General features: G+C 41.6%; 1 protein-coding gene across 2 annotated transcripts in view; it reads right to left on the bottom strand.

The window, feature by feature from the left end:
• Positions 1 to 2,287: 2,287 nt before the first annotated feature.
• LOC146662574 (uncharacterized) overlaps positions 2,288 to 24,409 on the bottom strand; it is a 34,502-nt gene continuing 12,380 nt past the window's right edge. Inside the window, exons 3-5 of one of the 2 annotated variants that reach the window (XM_085419260.1) lie at positions 22,825 to 23,160; positions 3,685 to 4,197; positions 2,288 to 3,359 (exon numbers count right to left, since the gene is read on the bottom strand). In XM_085419260.1, the coding sequence (XP_085275386.1) occupies positions 2,667 to 3,359; positions 3,685 to 4,197; positions 22,825 to 23,160 (1,542 nt within the window). In that variant the 3' untranslated portion in view covers positions 2,288 to 2,666. Of the gene's footprint in view, positions 3,360 to 3,684; positions 4,198 to 20,917; positions 22,242 to 22,563; positions 23,161 to 24,409 lie in introns of those variants that run through there. The other variant, XM_085419259.1, reaches the window with a different exon arrangement.

Here is a 24,409-nt window from a genome sequence, read left to right as displayed (position 1 = left end):
TTTTTTTTAAATGAACTGGAGCAGGCCTGTCAGGGAGAAGACATTGTCTATGTTGTTGTGTGGGACAATGTCAGCTTCCACCATGCACAGCTGGTTCAGGAATGGTTTCAAACACATCCTCGCTTCATGACACTCTATCTTCCACCATATTCCCCTTTCCTCAACCCAATTGAGGAATTCTTCTCTACATGGAGGTGGAAGGTGTATGATCGCCATCCCCATGAGCATGTCTCCCTTCTTCAAGCCATGTGTGAAGCTTGTGGTGATATAACTGCTGGGCAAAGTCAAGCCTGGATTCGTCATGCCAGGAAATTTTTCCCACGGTGCCTGAACAACGAAGACATCCACTGTGATGTTGATGAAAATTTATGGCCCAATGTTAATGACCGGCTTGATTAATTGTGTAAAAGTGATAAAAATAAAATAAAAAATATATTGTGCTTATGTAAATGACTTGTTGTTTTTTCTCCCTTTTTCGTGTGTGTGTATGTGTATGTTTTTTTTTTTTGGTTTTTTTTTTGTTTTTTTTGGTTATGCCTGAACATAAGTGTAATATTTGCTGTGTAAAGTTTTACAGTTCAGTTACACTCATTCATCACCAAGGACAATTTGAAACGCTTACCTTGTATTATTTGCTCCTGAATGAAATGATTGGTAAAAGTACTACGTTGAAAAAAGATCTTACTGTTTTGTTTGGGTGAGTAAAGCAAATGTTCTCAGAATATATCACAATGACCATATGTTCTGCAACAATGATTAAGTGGAATGAAAATATGTGCAAATACAATGAACCCATGACATCAGATTTGAAAGAATGACTAGTGGTGTTACAAATGTGATCAAATGTGAGTTTTGTACTGAGAGATTTGAAAATGCACACTTTAGTTGTGAAAATAGTACCAAACCAATTTAAAAAAACTGTAACCTATCCCCACAAGCTGCATGTCTTTGGACGGTGGGAGGAAGCCGGAGTACCCAGAAGGAACCCACATAAACACGGGGAGAACATGCAAACTCCACACAGAAAGACCCCGGTGATGTTGGAATTGAACTCAGGACCTTCTTGCTGTGCAGCAACAGTGCTAACCACCGTGCTGCCTAAAGCGATATCGATTCATTACATCCTGAATTGACTTTTAAATATAACTGTGTTTTGCCAGAAATGGCATATTCTCAGATTAAAGCTCACAAAACTATTTCAACAACCAACAAACAGTAAATGAGAGCAGGTACACGGATTCCACACAAAGACATAAACACAGAGCGGACGCATCAGAATCAGCTTTGTCTTTCTCCGCTTTCTCACCCGACGGCCCGCAGACCGAAACGCTGTCAGAGATCAGCGATTCTGATGCGTCGGGTCCGCTCTGTATTTACATCTTTTTGCACTGATTCTGAGCTGCAGGTTTGGTCTCTCTCCAACGAAAATTCACTGAGCCAGCAGCAAAAGAAGCAGCAAACTGCGCTTCACATTGATCAATGTCGTCATGCGTTTTGCTGTTTTGCCTCCACGACTATTAAAATCACACTTCATGCACAGCTAGCTCTCTCTCTCTCTCTGTACTTCAAGAACAGCTTTCCGTGTCAAATCTCTGTTTTCTGCATTATTCATTCGCTTATTACCCACCAGTCTACTGTTGTTCACAGCGCTGTTTTTTTCTTTTCTTTTTCTTTTTTCACTTAAACGACCTCGGACAAGAAAGCCTATTTTTTCTGTTGTTCAATAGTGAAGAAATTTAAACTTTATATGCAGAGCATTGCAGAATATTTTTAAGGTTATCTGCTATAAAAAGTCAGGCCAGAAAAATCTCCTTCATGTTTTTCTGTGTTTTATTCTCAGTTACTTTCACACAAAGGCATCTGCTGTGATGTTCACAATTCTGATGAAGATTCTGATTTTTTGCTTCTTTTTTCATAAATGACTCATCATCATCTTTGTTCAGATGCAAGAAGAATCATATAGAAATGAAAAAGGTATAAATCTTCTGACCGAACCTGCTGAGACTGTGTGAGGTCCTGAGGCTAAGAGTAAGGATTTATCCACAGGAGAGCTGCGTTCTTACAAACCATCCCACTGTGTAAACCTGACATCTGTGGAACAGCTGAGCTGTATGATGTGTACAAGGACACAAAACATTATTTACCATCAGATCCCGAGCCCTCCATGTGTTAATCAAGACACTGCTGCTGTGCTACATCCATAAATAATGAATAAATTAGGAGCTGAAGCTAAAAGGACAGTTTATTTGTACCATCTTCATGTGAATACATTCAAGAACATCACAAATGAAGAAACATTAAAAACTTCCACACTACATGAAGCAAGAAAAATAGTTTTTCTTTCAGGTGATTTCAGAAAAAACAGAAACATCAAACACCTCCAAGACTCTCTTTGAAAGAACTAAAAACCTTTATTCTCATGGTCCAATCATGAGTGAACTCCCCGATGAAGCCTTGTGTGCTAAAACATGTCAGAGTTTAAAGGTTAAACATGAGTTTCCAAAACGTTTTGCTGGAGAACAATGAACTATTTGACTGAGTTTCAATTATTTACAGACGAGCAAAACCAGGACAGAGAAAAAAGGACAAAACTGACTCAGTAAAACGACAGAAAATAAGATCCCATGTAAATCTGTATTATGTAGAAGTTCAGCCCAGCAACCAGTTCAGTTCAACACAAGTTTAAATGATTCTATCTGAACTCTGTGGAGCCTGATCTCAAGCTTTTTGAGTCTGACACTGAAACCAGAGGATCTTTCTGTCTCTTCAGATTCACTGTGATCCAGTGATGGGAGTGATTTCAGCCCTGAGTGATCACGCTGATGTTTGCACAGAGCAGACAATGAGGTGAATGTTTTGGCACATTGGTAACAGTGAAACAGTTTATTAGTAACGTGGGATCGTTTGTGTTCGGAGTATGAACTGAGATTCCTGAAGCTCTTGTCACACTGGTCACAGCTGTAGTTTCCTTTCACGTGTGTACGTTCATGAGAGTTACGACCATATGAACGTGAGAAGCTTTTGTCACAGTGTCTGCACTTGTATGGTTTCTCTCCTGTGTGGACTCGTTTGTGTGTTTTAAGTTCCCATGCAGTGGTGAAGGATGACCCACACTGATCACAGAGGTGCTTTTTAACCCCACTGTGAATCAGTTCATGCTTTTTTAAGTTACGTGATGTGGTGAAGCTTCTCCCACATTCTTTGCAGTATTTCAGTTTATCTCCAGTGTGTCTATGTTGATGTATTTTTAGGGTGTCTCGTCGACTGAAAGTTTTTCCACAAAGGTCACAATGAAAGTCTTTCCCACCACCACAGTGATGACAGGGTTGAGAACTGGATCCATCTGTGTCGCTCTGCTTCTAAACAAAGACACAAAGACAGTGTAAGTCAGTCCTTCAACATTTTTATCCTGAACGTCGCCTGAAATAAAGAGCATCTCTGCAGACGTCCAATTACATTTGACTGTTTCAGTTAACACACTCAGTTTACTTGGCTGCAATAACTACAATACTACCACCATAATACTACAGTAATACTAAAATCATAACTGACATGAAAATCTGAATAATCACTCAGAGCTGCTTCTCCATGCAGTAGAATTGCTAACATGCTAACACAGTTTAATGAGCAGAGTTGTTCCAAACAGTCAGGCTAAAATGACAAGATAACAATATAAATACATACCTCACAGTAACTGCACTTGTAGAGTCTCTTTCTGGTGTGGATCTGTTGGTGTCCTCTCAGGTAATGTGGAGATTTAAAAGTCTTCTCACACAGGTCACATTTATAAGGTCGTCCCTCAGTGTGGGTAAACATGTGTTTTCGTAAGTTTGCGTCTGTTGTAAACTGTTTGCCACACTGTTCACAGCAGTACACATCATGTCTGGTGTGAATGCGTAGATGTATATTTCGGTGCCCTCTCTGGCTGAAAGTTTTTCCACAGATGTCACAGCTGTACGCCTTAATTCCAGAGTGGCTAACTAGATGACTCTTTAAGCTACCACTGTGAGTAAAAGCTCTGCCACACTGATCACAGCTGTACGCTTTAACTCCACTGTGGATGAGTTGGTGTGATTTTAGGTGACCCTTCATGGAAAAAGACTTTCCACACAAGTCACAGCTGAACAGTCTCTCTCCAGTGTGGATGACCTGATGCTGTTTCAGTGAACCCTTCAAAGCAAAACCCCTCCCACACTCGTCACAGGTGTGTTTTTTCTCTCTCTTTCTTGGTTGAGGTTTGTCGGCCTCCTGAGAGCGCTGACTTCTCGCTCCATGTTGGTCCTGCAGTGACAGAGATACAAACAGAGGCAGTGAGTGAAATGCAGTCGTGGAACAAACTCAACCTTCAAACTCCCTCCATTAACACTAGTTTTAAACCTGAAGGTGGAGTGTGGCACCAAACACCTTAAAGGTCTCTTATCCCCACCTGCTGGTAGTTCTGCAAAGAGTGAACTACCACTGGCAAAATTTAGCAGTCTTCGCAAACTTCAAAAAGCAAATGGCCTAGATCTTGGTTCCACTTGCCTCTTACCCGTGACTTCAATTTCAAATTCAGGATCTGACACAGACTGATTCATGTCCTACACAGTTCTTACAAGTTCATAGAAATTTCTGTTCAATTAGAACCAAGCATTTGAGTTGATGGTTGTAATTTTTATACAATGTTGTAATTTGTGTTTCAACAATTTTTTGATTAATGTTTTGTTTCCGTTACAATATTATACTTTAATGTATAGTATTGTAACGGAAACAAAACAGGAAACAAAACATCAATCAAAAAATTGCTCTTTTTTATTTGGCCTACTTAAATTTATTTTGGGCTACCAAAAACTGAAGAGTCTCTGCCCAAAGGGCTACCAGGGATTTTGAAATTTTGCGAGCCCTGGACCCATTTCTGTAATATACTTACATATCTATATTATTGCTAATATATATTGTAATATATCTATATCACTAAAGCACTTCTGGATGGATGCAAACTGCATTTCGTTGCCCTGTACCTGTGACATGTGCAATGACAATAAAGTTTAATTCTATTCTATTCTATTCAAATATTTTATAGTTCAGCAACACTCATCAATCTAATAAACTTAAACCTGCACCATCCTTCCTATTCTGGGATTTTAAAGAGTACTTATCAGAAATATTAAACAACCTAACTAATAGAGTTGCCAACTCCCAGCAAAAATCTCCCAGAACCACCCCCGCCCTCCACCTCATGATGCTTAATTGACATAATCAACTTTAATTTAATGCACGTGTAAATCAAATGCACAGAAATAATCAATTATGTTTCTACAATAATTAAATAGATTCACCATCTTTCTTCAACAGAATTGCACAATGCACAGATGGTACCTTCCCAAAGGAAAAAGGGCTATAGCTTACCAGTAGTGATGGGATTTCTGGCTCTTTTTAGAGAACCGGCTCTTTCGGCTCGGCTCACTAAAAAGAGCCAGCTCTTTCAGCTCCGAACCGGATAATTAATTATTAACAATAATATAAAATTATGCAGAAAAGGAGCTACTAATGTAAAAAAAAAAGTGGTTTTATTTATATATGTTTATATATAAATATATACGGTTGCCCCTAGAGACAAAGCATGTACAAACTCCAAAACACATTTCTAGTGTTAACTGAACTCCCAAAACAGAGCTACCTAGATCACTTAAATGACACAATTGAAAGCATATGTGTATTGTTTGTGTATTTATACACAAGCACTCATATATGGTAAATGGCCTGCATTTGTATAGCGCTTTACTCAGTCCCTAAGGACCCCAAAGCGCTTTACACTACATTCAGTCATTCACCCATTCACACACACATTCACACACTGGCAATGGCAAGCTACGTTGTAGCCACAGCTGCCCTGGGGCGCACTGACAAATAATTAAAAACAAAAAAGTTCATTTACCTGTTACCTGTCGCTGGCTTGTGTAGCCACTAGGTAACAAAAGCTCAACACTGTGCCTAGCATCCTGGAGCACTTCTGTTGTGTTTTGTACGTGCTTCTGAGTTTGTATGTGCTATGGAGTTTTTACGTGTTTTGGAGTTTGTACGCGCTTCAGGGTTTGTACGTGTTTTGAAGTTTGTGCGTGCTTTGTCTCTAGGGGTCATGGTAAATATACTTTTATTTATTCACTCCACATAAAATGTAATAAATAAATCATATAATACAAAAACCAACTATTCACAGTTCAACTTTTAACTATTTAAATTTTCAGGTTTTTCCTTTTAAATTTTTTTAAAGTGAAACAACACAAAACACTGCAAACCACAACACAATTAAATATACATTAAAATATGAAAACAGAAAGAACATGCATATTCTCTGTCATATGGGCCTGCATGAATAAACTTTCTGAATCCTTTACCATCTGCAACTGAAAATAGTTGTGGATGATCACTATACCTTTCTAATGTGATGTTGTTGTCCCTGGCTCTCTCTCTCCCTCCCACTCTGTTCCTGTGCTATTGCCAGTGTGACTACCGCTCCTCCCCCCTCTGCCCAGTGCAAAGCACAAGGCTCACGTGCGGAGTGAAGCGTAAAAAAGTGCGAGAGAGGGTGAGAGAAAGAAAAAAAAAAAACCACGGCTCGCGTCGTTCACGTCAAAGATCCGGCTCTAAGAGCCATTTCGTTCGCGACCGACCCATCACTACTTACCAGGGTGTAAATTAGACTTAATAATTACTATATACAGTAATGGATTTCTATACAATTAATCAGATGACCACTTTGGTTGTAAGATTCAGATAATTATTTATTAAAAGTTAGTCCTTTAAATGAAATAACAAAGAAAAGTATTTTTTGTGCCTCCCTTTTCTTGTTAATGCCATACCTGCCCCCTGGAAAAGCTTTGCTAGAGCCACCCCTGCACAGTTACCAGCTGTCAACTACTTAGAAAACATGAGAGAAGAAGAGGCAGCTACAGCTTAAGGACACAGACTAACTCCAGAGTCTTTTTCCCCCATTCTAGCTGAAGTACGGGACAAATCGCTTCCTTTTCACCTCAGTATGGAAGAGATTAAGATTAAAAATGCAGCGGCTTGGAAGCATGTAGTGAGGCTCCAAATGCTCCACCAGTTCGCCGACAGGTCTCGCAGACAACAGCCGCTCTATCGAGTGACACATACTTCTCTGATAAGCAAAGCTGGGTTACGCGAAGTAGCGCATTTTGTGAGGCGAGGATCGGTCTGTTTTTAATTAGTATAGTATGAACATCTAATCTAGACGCCTTATTCTGGACTAACTGAAGTCTGTTAATATCTGTCTTAACAAACTTCAGACTTCAGTTAGTCTGAAGTTTGAAGTAAACAAAGTGCGTTTCTGAGATACCGACAAGGCCTCCCTTGCAAGTAAATTGATCGATTGCTGTTGCCTTGTTTTTCTTTCATGGGAATAAGTCCTGGAGACAGCGGGGTCTGAGTTTAGACCCAACAGGTTCAGTGAAGAAAAATGTCTGATTGTAACCTGAGGGGTTTTTTTACAATAAGAAAAAGGCACCAAACATCAAACCAATTTAATCCTAAACAGTAACACATGAACGTAGAGCAGGGCGATATGACCAAAAATATTAACAGTGCAAATGCAAATTCCTCGGAGCAAATGTCGGCCAATTTCCACTGGAAATGCCTTTTGGTTAAACTGTCAGCAAGGAATTTGCATTTGCACTGTTAAATTTTTATATAACTTTAATGCACATAAAAAACAGCTGTTTGTTTAAATGAAAATACATTGATGGGTTTTTTTTAATAAAGTTGTGGAGTTGTAAAGTATTTTGTCTCGCGTCACTTGTATCGTCAGTCATATTGTTATCGCACATTTTCAAATGTATATCGTGATAAATATTTTTGGTCATATCGCCCTGCTCTGTCTGTCACCTTCTGTGTTGAGCTCATTGTTTTCTCTGTAGTGGCTGAGCTGAGTCCAAGTAGCTGAAAATGTTCCTCTGCTGCTCCGTCAGACTCTTCTCCTCCTGCTGATCAGCTGGGACACAAAGCAGATCTTTGTTAGGCTCCACACTGCACTGAAGAGTCAAAGTGTCTCATATGTTCATCTCACAAGTAAAAGAACACATTTTTGCTTCCCGAGGTGGGCAACTTATTGGAAACAAACACAAAAGGTTTGAGCACCAATACAAAATTTAGCAGTATAGCAGGAGAGACTGAGGCCTGTTATTAGAATCAAATGCCCAGTGGGCCGACACACCAATACACACACACACACACACACACACACACACACACACACACACACATATATATATATATATATATATATATATATATATATATATATATATATATATATATATATATATATATATATATATATATATATATATATATATCCACACACATATATATATATGTGTGTGGATAGATAGATAGATAGATAGATAGATAGATAGATAGATAGATAGATAGATAGATAGATAGATAGATAGATAGATAGATAGATAGATCCCTTTTGAATGTTGGCAAGTATGTGTATGTGGTGTTAAATAGGCCTATACTACTGTGCTGTGATGTCGCTCGTAAGGGTGAAACTCGTTGTGAAACGCTTGAGAACCACTGCTACAGAACAATGGAGTTTTCCGTTATATGGTAACACCTGCAACTCACGTGACGCCCAGAATTGTACAATACTGATGCTCGAGAGCGCGCGTGTGATGCAAGTATGTGTAGAGTGTTGAGCGCGTGATCAGTGGTGAGAAAAACAACTCATGAAACTTGACCTTTTCTATACTCGTGGCTCACTAACATACCTTATCAACTTCAGCCACTTCCTCTTCTCTCTCTTTTCACAAGGAAACCAGTAAAATGACAGATTAGACTGTTGTTTTGAGCCAGATTGGTTAAAACAACGAGGAACACAGCATTGCGGCATATTGAACACGGGAGCGTTTAGGCCCGGAAGTAGGATTCATCGCATCATCACTGAACTACCGGATACTGATGCTTGAGAGCGCGTGTGATGCAAGTATGTGTAGAGTGTTGAGCGCGTGATCAGTGGTGAGAAAAACAACTCACAAAACTTAACCTTTCTATACTCGTGGCTCACTTGCACTTCTAATCTATTCGTTTGCACACTTACACACACACACCCAGCTGCGGTTTCCTGTTTTGCTACACTCTGGAGAGCCTCGCCTTTAACGGTTTCCTCTCACAGAGAGCAACAGAAAACTTCATTCGGAAAACTTCGAAAAACTCAAGATTGACTGAACTCAGTTCAAAGTTACCTTGACACTAACCTGTAGATGTGAGAGGTAGTGATGGTCCGCTTGAAGCTGACACTCCGGTGCGTGTGTCAGAAAGATTAACTGCTTCAGAAGCACCGTGTCGAGGCTTGATTCGTTTGGCCAGAGTCACGTGATTAGTGACGTCTGAAGCTTCATTTAGAACGTACTTTTTTTTTTAAAGTTTGACGAGCATCTTGACTTTTGGTCTTTGGATATTAACAGTCCTGGGTATGTGACTCCTTGTTTAACAGAAATGTTACAGATAGCATTTGCAGTGCAGTCTTTAATTGCTAGCAATTCACATTTTTTTAGATTTAGACATAAACCAGATGCCTCAGAGAAATCACTAATAACACTAAGGGCTGGACGGATTTGATTTGCATTCTTCAAGAAGAGTGGTGTCATCAGCTAGCTGGCTGATGATGAGCTCCTTATCAGCTATGGTGATTCCTTGTAAAACAGGTCAAATCTTGGGGTGGAGTCTTAATCATTTTATTGCCCAACGGATTTACTTTACCAAATTGACCATCCCAGCCTTGCCGTAATGGTCCATTTGATTCACCTTTTATTGTTTATTTTATTTTCACTTACTGAATACGGGACAGACTTGACTGGGGGAAAGAAGGGGAGAAAGAAAGAGGGAAAGAGAAACAGCTGAGAAGAGGGACGGGGGAGAAGGGCAAAAGACAAAAACCAACAGAATGGGCAGGAAAAAAAAAGACAAAAAATGCATATATCAATCACCTGGATCACCTGCTGAGAAAGAAAAAAGAAAACAAGCAGAAGAGAACAAGAGTAATAGAATAAACAACATCACAATGATATATGGGAATATGACAGTAAATACTAAATATTAAACATTATTGTGCAGCTCATAAGATCAACAGAACACAGTGTGCTTTGAGGTAGAAGCCAAAAAGGGTGTAGTTTGTGGGTGTGATCACCCGTGTGTACACCTGTGAGCATGGACGCGCTTGTTTTTTTTTTAAAAGGTTCCTTCATGTAATGATCTGCTAGAGGGTGTGGGGGGGCCACAGCCCCGTCATCCAGGGCATGAAGCAGGTATGGAGGAGATCAAAACTCCAGACATCCAGAGGCCCCCAGAACACAATAGACCAAGGAAGACTAACAGAGGGGCAGCCGCGCCACTGTCCCAGAAAGAGCTGAGGAGAGTCCCAGATGAGGGCTCACTCAGCAGCCGCGGAGCAGAAGCCAGGGGGAGTTGCAGTGACGCGCCCGTGAGCTCCGCCGGCAGCCAGCCGTGCCTGAGTGACCGAGCCCCAGGCCGAGAGGCCGGGGGCACCCCACCTCCGAAGTGGCCCGAGTGAGCCCCAGGCTCCAGGCCCCGATAAGCGGCCACCAAGGAGTGAGCCGGTGTGTACCTGGACGCCCATCCCCGGACACAAAGAACCACCAACGCACCGATGTCTGAGGGAGTCCGCCACTGGCAGGGGAAGTGGTGGTAGGGGGAGATAGGCCTCCAAACCTTGGAGGGCCTGAGATGTCCCCAGAGAGGTGGCGCCTGATACCCAACCTGACATATAGACACAGACATACAGGCACACACAGATACAAACATCCATTCCCACCCTCATGCTCTCATATGCACTTACTCCACACTCAACCAACGTGGAGACAGACATGAAGAGACGCTGTACACACGATCACACTCCCCAAGCGTACTCTACAAACCGGGTCTAGGTACCCTTGCCCCTGGAGGGGGGAACTGCACCCAGACCCAGGTGGTGTGACCCTTTTCCCTGCGGTGGGGAGAGGCAGACCGCCCCGACTCCGCAGCAGCAGGAAGGCCCCACACTCCAGACCGCAGTCGGACGGCCAACTCCTCCTACTAGCCCTCCCGCTCCAGCAGGTCGCAGAGAATGGGGGTGAGAGAAGACTCCAAACCTCCCTCCACCCGCTCATTGTAGTGTTGATGCATGTGTGTTCTAAGGTGCATTTAAAACCCAGGAGGGCATGGAGCTACCTGGGGCAGCCACTGACAGCTGCAGCAGACCTGACCCTGGCCTCCAAAACCTGAGACATTTGTGCTTGTGATTTGTGCGGCTTTTCTGAGTTTTGTATATAGTGTGTATATTAGCTTTCATTGTACATAGCACATTGTAAATAGCACTGCAACAGAAGGGGTGAGCTGCCGTATTGTTTTTCCTTGCACTGTTTTCTCCTGTTTATTTCAGTTAGGGAGTTAGGTGTAGCGCTTGTCTTTTGTTTGATGTTTGATTTCACATAGGGTTTTAGATAGCACCTCCTCCTGACTTAGCTTGTTTTGTTTGTTATTTTGGCCTTTGTTCACCCTGGAGCTTCATTTTTGCAGTGTAGATAATAAAACACGATTCACTAAGGAATTGGTTTCCCTCTGTGTATGGTTTTGGGGACCAGGGCGGGGCAGTTTTTTCAAACTTATGTTGCGTTCCTATACCGCTAGACTGGGGCGTAACAGGGGGGGTAGCCTCCTCTGCACCCTGGTGACATACCCCTACTCCAAGGTCCTGCATGTGTGGGTGGTTGTGGTGGAGCGGGAAGAGGGAGGCAGCTGGAGATGGGGAGGGAAGGGAAGGGTGGAGTCTTAATCATTTTAATTGAGCTATTGCCATTCGTGTACAAGGTTTTGAAGCTTTACAGAAAAATTATCTAAAGCCAAATTTTTTCAAAGATTGGAAAATAAATTGATGTTCAATTGTATCAAAAGCCTTTTAAAAATCCAGGAAGAGAATGAAGCTATTGTCAGATACCAAATCAGAGTAATCAAGTAGATCCAAAACCAGTCTAATGTTATGAGAAATGTATCTATTTCTCATTAAGCCTGATTGTGTCTCATCGATAATTGTGTCCAAGAACTCTTTAATTCTGTTAGCAAGTACTAAAGCCATAATCTCATAGTCATTATTGAGCAGACAGATGGGTCTCCAATTATCAATAAGAAGTAAGTCTTTGTTTGGCTTTGGAATAAGTGTTATGAGACCCTGAGTAGGAGGGAGGGTGTTATTCTCCATACTTTCTATGAAAACCTGCAGTAAGAACGGAGCACTTCCTCTCCATGGCCTTATCAACATCCAATCTCCAGACTTCAGACTCTGCTCCTGAGGAGAAACAGAATCATCTGGCAGATCATTTGTTGTCATGACTTCTTTACTTTTAAACATTTTGAGCATCCAATCTGCTAATGTGCTCTCTCTTCTGTGTTTCTATCATCACTACAGAAGACTAAAACTCTAAATGCTCTACCATATATAATCTCAAAGCTCACAGCTTTACTGTGCCGTTAGTTCTCTCTACCAACCCTGCACTTTGTGGCTGATATGAAAAATGATGTTTTAGTGTTATCCCTAGATGCTGTGCCATTAATCCAATCACTTCATTTACAAAGTGTGGACCATCATCACTATAAATAGTCTCCGGAATCCCGTGTTCTGGGATGATATTCTTACATATTGCTTTGGCAACCGAAATGGCATCTGCTTCCCTAGTTGATTGATTGATTGATTGATTGATTGATTGATATACCTTTATTAGTCCCACAAGGGGAAATTTCATGTTAAGGCTGCCAACCTATTGCACGCAAGGGCGGCGCCATCTTACCCTCTAACCATACATACATTACACAAAAACATCACATGGTGAAGACAGGTCAGAGAGGTATAACAATGGAAAATGCACCACACGAGGAAGGATAAGGAGAAAAAAATAACTCCCCCCAGACTGAGCTCCAACAGGGAGATCAGTTTGAGAACAGAAAAAAAACACCTCTGCACATGAAAAAACTCTTAATACGCCAAAGAAACACATGGCAAGCAACAGGAGTGGGTAAAGGGTGAGAGACAGACAGTGTAGACGGTACATCCGGGCCTGCAGCCTATGCGCTGGTCTCCTTGATTCAACGTCAGCATCGGAAGGGAATGTGGATCAGGGAAATTATTTTACTGCTATTGTTAAATAATCATCATCATTACCATTGCATTAATAATATAATTTACAGTATTGATATTGCATTCAGATGTTTAAACAGTGTGTGTGTCTTTCAGAAAGACTAAGTTGCAGGCAGGAGTTGACAGGAAGTTGCAGAGAGTTTGCAGAAGTGAAAGCAGAGTTATTCTGAGGAGCAGGTTAGACGAGGCTATTTGAATTATTAGGTTATTCAAATTGTCTGTTATACTTTTATATTCTTTTATTAAGCTTTTAGTAGAGGTTCTTGATTAAAACATTTATTCAACATAGTACATATAGTTTCAGTTAGGTTATTACACATAAGGATGAGCCTCTGGTCTGGTAAAAGGTCAGAAGTGCAACGGGTGAGATGAGAGAGCATTTGAGGACGACATAGACACACACACTCAGTTAGAGAGAATCATTTATAGGTGGAAGTTTAATCATGTTTTGCTTGGGGTTGCAAAAAGAGCAGTTTGTCGCAGAACTGCTGCTGAGGTGTCAAGATGACAAGCGAGCATCAGAATCAGAATCAGAATCAGAAACTTTATTGTCATTGTCATGAGACCAACGAAATTAAGAATGGTCCCCGATCATTGCATCATCCCTAGCAATATCAAAATATAAATAAAACAATAAAATTCAATAAATAAAATAGATAGAATACTTAAAATACTAATAAGATATAACAGTAAAACATTCACATACATTCCCACACACATGCTTCAGACCGTGCATAGATTAACACAAGAGTGGCGTGATGGACATTTTTTTGTAGTATTCAGATGTGTTATTGCAGTTGGATAACAGCTGTGTTTGAGTCTATTAGTCCTTGCTCTGATTGCCCTGTACCGTCTGCCTGAGGGCAACAGTTCGAACAGGGAGTGGCCAGGATGTGAGGTGTCTTTTATGATGTTTTGGGCCTTTTTAAAACAGTGGGCGTTGTGTAGAACTTCCAGTGTGGGCAGTGACAGGATGTACCTGCCATGAAGACGAAGACAACGTTCTTTTAAACTGTGTTAAAAGTCATTGTGGTTTTCATTTGACGTATGTATATATTCTGTCTGTGACGTAAGAAGGGGCGTCATTAATTCAAACCCTGATGCTATAAAAATCTGTGTATGCTTTGATTAAGTCGAAGATCAATCCCTGTCTGCGAACATAGTGGTCTTCCCACGCGTGTATTCATTAAAATCAGTTGTTTGACCAAGATCTTCTGGACCAATGGTTGTTTGTACTCTCCTTCCTCAATTATGTGAACCTTAACAGGAATAAGCGTCGAAGGCGTTTGGAGGGGGAGGGGGGATGAGTGTATATCTGCATGTGTGTATATGTCTGTGTGCGTGTGTGTGTATGTCCAGAGTTCAGCTGAGACAGTGTCCTTCGCTCTGCCAGGCTAAGTAAACAGTCTTCCAGCCAACCCAGGTGGCCTTGCACAGAATGGGAAGAACCCACTACCCACTTTGAAAAGGGCACACTATCACTAGACAATACTTATAGTTATTACAGTTGGACAGCTCTATACAATCCATGTGAATAACTTGAAATGGGTGACTGGGTCAGGGGAATTTCCCTCTCTTAGGTCTCAAATTACCTCGAGAATTGCGCTTGCAACATATCATACATGACCTGCAAAATTTTTCAAAGGTATTAAATCCTAGAGTATGAAAATGTTTCACTACTGCTGCCCACGGCCCATGGCTCAAAATAGCAGCAGTCCTATACAAATTCTATGGCAGTATTGGTTTATCGCACAGACAATAACACCATCCTGCAAGCTCGCTCCTTCTGTAAGCCACAACCGTTTTTCCTGCAGTAGGTGAATAGGCCTGCATGTCCGCCAGTGCATCTTGTATAATAGGCGATGTCTGTTGATGTTGCACTGCTAAAATGTGAACACCATGTGCTCCTAAAGCTGCCTCTTTTGCGATCTTATCTGCAAAAGCATTCCCTAATGCAACTGGATCTGCACATTTAGAAATGGCATTTCTACTGGGCAATATTTTTGCTTCCAGCAGATTTTGCAGGAGTTTGTTGTGTTGTACAGGCTTTCCTATAGAGGCTGTCACACCTCGTCTCACCCACTGCACTACAAAGAAATGTAATGTAGCAAATGCATATTGGCTATCAGTGTATATTGTCTCTCTGTAGCTTTACACCCTTCCGTTAAAGCTAGCATCTCTGCTGCTTAAGCAAATATGAAACATGCTAGTTGTCTTGCACAGATAATTTTCTCACTATCTACTTCAGTAAAACCTGTTTTAGCCTGTCCCTCTGCTGTTGTAAAGCTCGAACCATCAACAAAGCAAACCATTCCCTCATCAAGTGGCACATCTGTTAAGTCATCCCTCGGCTTACACTCCACGTGCTCTCTACACTCATGAGAAGTGCCCTCCTCTTTCATTGGCAAAAGAGTTGATGGATTCAGAATTGTGCACCATTTTATGGTTATGTGTGGTTGTAAGAGTAACAGTAACATTAAAGACAAGTGTCTTGCAGCTGACAGAAATTTAATTTTAGTCTGCAGTAGTAGACATCTACCTCGTGTGGAACTAACAGTGTCAAAAGGGGAAATAAACTATTTCCTGAAACATTGTACAGCTTAAGCTGCTGCAGATACTGATCTCACGCATGGAGGCAAAGCACAAGACTCCTTATGGTTGTTTGCTGTGCAAAGACTCCTCTCGATGATCTCCTGGAAGCCCAGTAGCACAGTTCTCTGCGCGATGTGGACTTGACATGGACTTGAATTTTCCATACTTACTGTTCGTTTTGTGGAGGATGTCCAAATTACTAAGGTAGACCAAACAGGAGAACCAGTGGGACACAGCTTTGTTTCACAAACAAGTGGAGCTGGGTACAGGGGGATGGCATGAGCTTGCTTGGGGTCAAGGGTTCTTCCAGGTCCAGGATAAAAGAAGTTCCATAAAAATTCTTATCCAGTCTAATTCATGCTCCTCAAAGTCTATCGATTTATTGGATTGTGAACATTAGAGTTCAGAGGGTTTCAGGGCTGCTGGGCATTCATAGAGAACAAAATATTTCATCTATACTAATGAAATTTATTTTTTAATATTTGTCACATAGAGCATTGCACAGTGCTGACATGATACACAAGTCCCCCCCAAATAGGTCCACTTGCAGGGTTGTTGTTGGTTGTTGCTGTGTGTCTGTTGTGCTCCTGCTGTCCTCTATATATCACAATGAGTACCACCTCATAAAATATATGGCTCTTGAAGTACCGCCCTTATTGCCGACATTAAAGTACAGTAGTTTAGGCCTATTTAACACCATATACAGTTTACTTGAAACAATTTCATTTCATATATGAATGTTATTCATTTTAACGGTCAGAATGTGACAGGGGTTTAATAATAACAACTGTACTGCATTAAAACTCCACAGCAGGTGGGATATCCAGTCTTTTTTTTTTGCCTGTCCCATTTGGTTCTTTAGCCGTCAGCATTGTTGTCTGAAGATCAACAAGGATACCCAATGGATTCATTTTGCCAAATGGATCATCGTGGCATTGCCGTATTGGTCCATTTGATCGACCTTTGTTTTTATTATTTATTATATTTTATTTTCAGATGTTACAGACGGGACAGACATGAGTGAGGGATAGGAAAGGGAGAAAGAAAGAGGAAGGAAAAGAAAAACAGAAGGGGAGAGGGACAGTGAGAAAGGGGAAAAAAATCTCCTGGATCACCTGTTGAGGGAGAAAGAATAGAAAACAAGCAAAAAACAAACAAACAAAGCAACATACCAAACACAACACCATCGCATTAATCTAGCTAAGTGTAAACAGCAGTAAATACCAAATATTGAATGTTGTTGTGCAGCACGCAGGACAGACAGCGCACAATGTGCTTTGAAGTAGCAGCCAAGAAAGGTGTAATTTAAGTCTACGAGCAGTGAACACCCGTGTGCAAACCTGTGTGGATCAGCGCGCTTGTATTCAAATGGTCTCCCCATGTAATGGTCTGCAAGAGGATGTAGAGAGCCATAGCCCTGTCCCCCAGGGCATGAAGGCAAGGAGGAGATCCAGGCCCCAGACATCCAGAAGCCCAAGTAGGACCACCGCAGGGGCATCCGTGCCACCCTCATGGGAAGGGCTGTGGATCCTCAGACGAGGGGTCACCCAGTAGCCACCGAGCAGAAGCTAGAGGGGGCTGCACCGGCGTGCCCACCGGCTCTGCCGGGGGCCAGCTGTGCCAGAGTGAACCAAGTCGCAGGCCCAGAGGCCGGAGGCCCGAGGGCCCCCCGCGCCCCGGAAGAGGCCTGACTGAGCAACAGGCGCCAGGCCCCGCCAAGTAGCCACCGGGAGTGAGCTGGTACATACTGTACCTGAGCGCCCAGCCCCAGACACCAAGAACCACCAATGCACCGACCCCTGAGGGCATCAGTCACCGGCAGGGAGTGTGGTGAGGGGAGATAGGCCTCCACACTTTGGAGGGCCTGGGAGTTCCCAGAGAGGTGGAGTCTAAGACCCAAACTGACATATAGACACAGACAAACAGGCACACACAGACACAAACATGCATTCCCACCCTCATGCGCACATATACAAACACTCAGCACTAACCTAACGTAAGGATTGACATAAATGGACATGTACACACAATCACACTCCCCAAACATACTCTATACCCCGGGTCCAGGTACCCTCGCCCCCAGAGGGGGAAACGGCACCCAGACCCAAGAGATGTTACCCTTCCCCCCGGGGTGGAGGCAAGCAGACCGTCCCAGGCTCCGCAGCAGCAGGGAGGCCAATTGGACAGCCAACATCTCCTCCCAGCTCCCCCGCCCCGATGGCTACCCCAAGGTGGGTGTATCACCATATACAGTTTACCTGAAACAATTTCATTTCATATATGAATGTTGTTCATTTTAACGGTCAGACTGTGACAGGGGTTTAATAATAACAACTGTGCTGCATTAAAACTCCACAGCAGGTGGGATATCCAGTCTTTAAGTGATGACCTGATGAAACTTGCTTCTGGGTCCAAACTACATTTATAAAGGCTGCTGTGTTTTTAACATGGTTTAATGCTTTGTATTAGGCAATAGTTTTCGACTCACCAACGGTATCTCCCGGGCCATCAGCGTGACAGCGCCGTGCCGTCTTTGCAGTTTTAAGGCTCAGGGAAACGCTCTTTAGCGGCCACGACCGCTGGCAAAAAGGAAAGGCTACTCTTTATAAAAAGGCAACCCTCATCACACTTTCTGACCAATCATAACAGCCCATTTCACACACATCTTTAAATCATCCTCTGCCGAGCAGCCTCTGAACCATGAAAAAACTTTCCTGAACTTTACACTGGTGTATAGTGTTACACAGCATGGTGTTTCACTGTGAGTCTGAAGTTTTGATCATAGTAAACCTGCATAACTCCTGTTGTTTTTTTAAATATAGAAAATAGAAGCATAGGTGGGAATAAAAAAAAAAACACCCCCTCCCAAAAAACCCAAAAAACCCAAAACTCATCTGTTATGAAAAAATTGTATAGTGTGTATAGTGCGGTGCTGCCTTCAACATCCTCCTTTTATTATCTCACACTGTAGAGACTGTAATAAAAACACAGGGAACAGACTTGGTTTTTAGAGAGAAGTTTGGCAAACAAGGAAAACTGAGAACATTTTTTTTAATTTCCATTACTTCACTTTTGTTTCATAGCAGCCACAGGATGGCACCAGAGTCCAGTTAAAAAAACAAAGTTTAAAATCTGTTTTTCTTCACACCCCTTCACGCTCTTCTTTTTGTTTACATCCAAAATGTAATTTACGGTTCCCACAGTTCCCAGGGACAAACAAATCTAACTAAAATCTGCAATGATGAATGAGCAGAGAACCCAACCCCAAATCCTCCAATCATGTACACCTGACACCAGAGCGGTGACAATGAACAGACCAACCAAGTATTTTTTGTCTTTTTTTCACGGATTAGAGCTGAAAGAAGAAATTCTTCTTGCTGGGAGCCATTTTCAGAAGCAGATTACATACTGCACTAAAGATTTCTTGCAGGCAGAAGGCTGGATTAACTCAAAATAAACTACACTGCATGTGTTCATTGTAATAAGACAACGTGACTACTGACTGAGCCCATTGACACAGACTGCCTAAACAAATAGTCCGTGTTTATTTCCAAGAAACCTTTTGACATAACCTCAAAAAAAGCGTGAGCTGGCAGGGGACTCCATAATTGGTCATAATGGCTCAGACTGTGGAGGCAATAGTAGATACGAAGAGTCAGCCATGCTGTTCAGCACAGAACTTACGGAGCACCAAAACTGCACACATTCCCTTTATCATGATGGCTTGTTTGCAATTTATTTAAAATACGTTTTGAGTTAAAGTTTACGTTTCTGAGTTAACCTCGGCTACACCTGACCGTGTAAAATCTGACATTAAAAATCTGAAATTAATCTGATGTTACAGATTATTTTTCAAAAATGATTATCTAATAATTATCTAATAGAGGCAGTGTCTTTTAGCTTGGTTACATCTCTTGGATGAATGGATGACAGGGTGCTACAGCAGAGGCTTTCATCTGATTAATGCCAGATATTCATGATTTTATGCAGGGTTTAATTTTTACTGAAAGAATGTTAAATATCTAAATCCAGCTTTGTGGGTCTTGGTGCTGTCACTGTGCAATGTGGACTGTGCAGCTATGCAGGAGTTTCCTAAAGTGTTGCTTCTATAGCTCTGACACATAGTATAACGTGGAGTATTTGCACACTGTTATAATGATTATTTCTTTGTATCTCTGCAGTGTTTTATGATAAAATAAAAATCAAGTGGAAAACACTTGAAATTGATCCAGTGGTTTGTGGTTAAAAAAAAAAAAGCAGTTTTATAAGCTGAGGTTGTCCATTTTCTGACTTTCTTTATATTCTGATAGTTTGTAACAATCTGAAGTGCAAGAAGAATTGTGAAGTAATTTTAAAATATTGTTCCTAATTTAGGAACAACAACACCTGCTTCCATGTCTTGCATTAATATTTTAATAACTTCTCTGCTTATTGACAATTGTTCCTCAGATCATTATCTCTATTTGTACGATACGACGAAGGGAAAAACAGGGTACCCTTTTGAAAGTCTTTTAACATTTATTGTATTATTTATTTTTGCAAAATAGATGCATTATACTCTGTGCTTTTTCAAAGACAATGACACTTGGGCTTCAAATGAAAGCACTGGGGTGTAACATTATTGGAGACTATGAAGATATTAACAAACTGTAAAGATATGAGTATATGTGTGTTTCGATATCTATATATAAATTTGGATTCACAGAAATGCGTGAAAGCAGTGGAATAAAGGAATAAAAAGATTTCAGATGATTAATTCAGGGGGTGCGTCTAGACATCCATCCATTTTAATATAAGTTAAAATAGAGTCATGAAAGACTCAAATGCAACGTCAAGAATAAAACACAGTGAGACATGGTCAAAGAAAGACACTGTATAAGAAGTCCCACGATATGAGCAAATGTATGTAAGGAGATACTGTAGCAGGAAGGCAGCTTCACATCTTCGCCATGTTCGCGATGACTGGAATGAAAAAACAGACAAACAAGAGCTTTAAGCTTTTCTGCAAATACTTTTCATGTGTTTGTGTTTGCACGTATCTTTTATCTTCTTTACTGTCAGACAGTTAAACACCAGCGAGGCTGCAGCTGAAAGAACAAACGAGAAATGTCTTTTAAACATTACTTTAATGAAATGCTCAATCATGATGAATCAGATTCTCCCGCGTCTTAAGAAAGTAAAAATAAACTAAAAGTAAACTTACTGAAAGTAAAAAACAAAGGGTGAAAACTGACGTATGTGGATAAATCTGGTATATTTACACGATGAATTCAATACACATTCATATCTGACTCTGCTGCTTTGTCAACAGCAGCTGTGTTGCTTCCAGTCAGTATCACGTGCTGAGCTCTTGTGCCCTCCTCCTCCTTTGCATCTTTTCAACATTTTCATGTACAAAAATGGTGATGCACAAAATCTGCCATAAAAATCCTCACACAACAATATTGTTTTTTGCTTCTTTTTTCATAAATGACTCATCATCATCATCTTTGTTTAGATGCAAGAAGAATCATATAGAAATGAAAGAGGTATAAATCTTCTGACCGAATCTGCTGGGACTGTGTGAGGTCCTGAGGCTAAGAGTAAGGATTTATCCACAGGAGAGCTGTTTTGCTGGAGAACAATGAACTATTTGACTGAGTTTCAATTATTTACAGACGAGCAAAACCAGGACAGAGAAAAAAGGACAAAACTGACTCAGTAAAACGACAGAAAATAAGATCCCATGTAAATCTGTATTATGTAGAAGTTCAGCCCAGCAACCAGTTCAGTTCAACACAAGTTTAAATGATTCTATCTGAACTCTGTGGAGCCTGATCTCAAGCTTTTTGAGTCTGACACTGAAACCAGAGGATCTTTCTGTCTCTTCAGATTCACTGTGATCCAGTGATGGGAGTGATTTCAGCCCTGAGTGATCACGCTGATGTTTGCACAGAGCAGACAATGAGGTGAATGTTTGGGCACATTGGTAACAGTGAAACAGTTTATTAGTAACGTGGGATCGTTTGTGTTCGGAGTATGAACTGAGATTCCTGAAGCTCTTGTCACACTGGTCACAGCTGTAGTTTCCTTCCATGTGTGTACGTTCATGATAGTTACAACCAGATGAATCTGAGAAGCTTTTGTCACAGTGTCTGCACTTGTATGGTTTCTCTCCTGTGTGGACTCGTTTGTGTCTTTTAAGCTCCCATGCAGTGGTGAAGGATGACCCACACTGATCACAGAGGTGCTTTTTAACTCCACTGTGAATCAGTTCATGTCGTTTTAAGTGATGTGATGTGGTGAAGCTTCTCCCACATTCTTTGCAGTATTTCAGTTCTTCTCCAGTGTGTCTACGTTGATGTGTTTTTAGGGCGTCTCGTCGACTGAAAGTTTTTCCACAAAGGTCACAACGAAAGTCTTTCCCACCACCACGGTGATGACAGGGTTGAGAACTGGATCCATCTGTGTGGCTCTGCTTCTAAACAAAGACACAAAGACAGTGTAAGTTAGTCCTTCAACATTTTTATCCTGAACGTCGCCTGAAATAAAGAGCATCTCTGCAGACGTCCAATTACATTTGACTCAGTTTAACACACTCAGTTTACTGGGCTGCAATAACTACAATACTACCACCATAATACTACAGTAATACTAAAATCATAACTGACATGAAAATCTGAATAATCACTCAGAGCTGCTTTTCCATGCAGTAGAATTGCTAACATGCTAACACAGTTTAATGAGCAGAGTTGTTCCAAACAGTCAGGCTAAAATGACAAGATAACAATATAAATACATACCTCACAGTAACTGCACTTGTAGAGTCTCTTTCTGGTGTGGATCTGTTGGTGTCCTCTCAGGTAATGTGGAGATTTAAAAGTCTTCTCACACAGGTCACATTTATAAGGTCGTCCCTCAGTGTGGATAAACATGTGTTGTTGTAACTGTGCGTCTGTAGCAAAGTATTTGCCACACTGTTCACAGCAGTACACATCATGTCTGGTGTGAATGCGTAGGTGTCTATTTCGGCTCCCTCTCTGGCTGAAAGTTTTCCCACAGATGTCACAGCTGTATGCCTTAATTCCAGAGTGGGTAACTAGATGCCTCTGTAAGCTCCTACTGCAATTAAAAGCTCTGCCACACTGATCACAGCTGTACGCTTTAACTCCACTGTGGATGAGTTGGTGGTGTTTTAGGGAACTCTTCAAGGAAAAAGACTTTCCACACAAGTCACAGCTGAACGCTTTAACTCCAGTGTGGATGACCTGATGCTGTTTTAGTGAAGCCCTCACAGTAAAATCCTTCCCACACTCGTCACAGCTGTATGTTTTCTCTCTCTTTCTTCTGTGAGGTTTGTCGGCCTCCTGAGAGCGCTGACTTCTGGCTCCATGTTGGTCCTGCAGTGACAGAGATACAAACAGGCAGTGAGTGAAATGCAGTCGTGGAACAAACTCAACCTTCAAACTCTCTCTATTAACACTAGTTTTAAGCCTAGGGCTGCTCGATTATGGCAAAAATGATAATCACGATTATTTTCACTGAAATTGAGATCTCGATTATTTGACGATATTTATTTAACCCTTTAAGACCTACTATAGAACCAAGTCCGCCAGAGCTTATATTATTTTTTTACATGTTGTAGTGCCAATTGTGGGAGAATTTCAAGTTGCTATACAACTGTTATAGCCCATATTTTAATAATATGTATGAATTAAGTCCATAGTAACTACATTAATTGCAAAACAGTGCAATAAACTACAAAAAAAATTGAAAATCGTTTTTGTTTTTTTTACATATATTTCTACTTGGAGAAATTTAAGAGGTTTATCCCTCAAAACTTTAAATACAAAAAAGTTGCAAAAAATAGTTTACAACAACAAGAAATTTATTTTGAGTGTCTTCATAGTTTTATTTTGGAGATACAGCAATTTTTATATACTGCAGGAAAAACGAAAAAACAATCCTATGATGCAAATTTGCAAAGAAAACAGCAGGTGCATCAAAACAAACTATTGTCTTGTGTAGTCTGGAAGATGAGTGGATGGTGGGGTGGGAGCAGTTTTCTCTGTGGTGGGGTTGGGTGGACTGTCCCGGGCTCTGTGGGGCCGGGCGGCGCTGCTGCACTGGGCCCCGGTCTGGATGGGCCTGGGCCCCCTTTCCCTGGCGGGTCACGGAGTATGGGGGTGCCTACTGGGGTCACCGGGGGAGCTGGCCCCAGGGGGGGGGTCACTTGCCCCTCCCTTCCTTCCCTCCCCATCTCCCCCTCTTCCCGCTCCACCACAGCCACCCACACATGCAGGGCCTTAGAGTAGGGGTATGTCACCAGGGTGCAGAGGAGGCTACCCCCCCCCCCCCCCCCCTCTGTCCCCTTCTGGCTGCCTCTGCCTCAATTTTATCCACAACTTAGACATTCACATTACTCACACTCTCATTACACATACATATAGGATCTTGGGGGTGGGCACGATACACGGAATCCAAGTTACCATCAGGGTGTACACCTCACCCCTGGCGTCGTTGCCCACCTCTCAATTTTAAATACACGTAGACATTGAGGGCTAGCAGGAGGGACTATGTGCTTACCTGCTGCTCTCTGGCAGGTAGCTCCATGCCCTCCTGGGTTTTAAATGCACCTTAGAACACACA

Source organism: Rhamphochromis longiceps, linkage group LG9, assembly GCF_057381845.1.
Source record: "Rhamphochromis longiceps isolate RC_006_pf linkage group LG9, R_longiceps_female_GT1.1, whole genome shotgun sequence".
In the NCBI taxonomy this organism is placed as follows: Eukaryota; Metazoa; Chordata; class Actinopteri; order Cichliformes; family Cichlidae; genus Rhamphochromis; species Rhamphochromis longiceps.
This window is presented reverse-complemented; position numbering and strand designations above follow the sequence as displayed.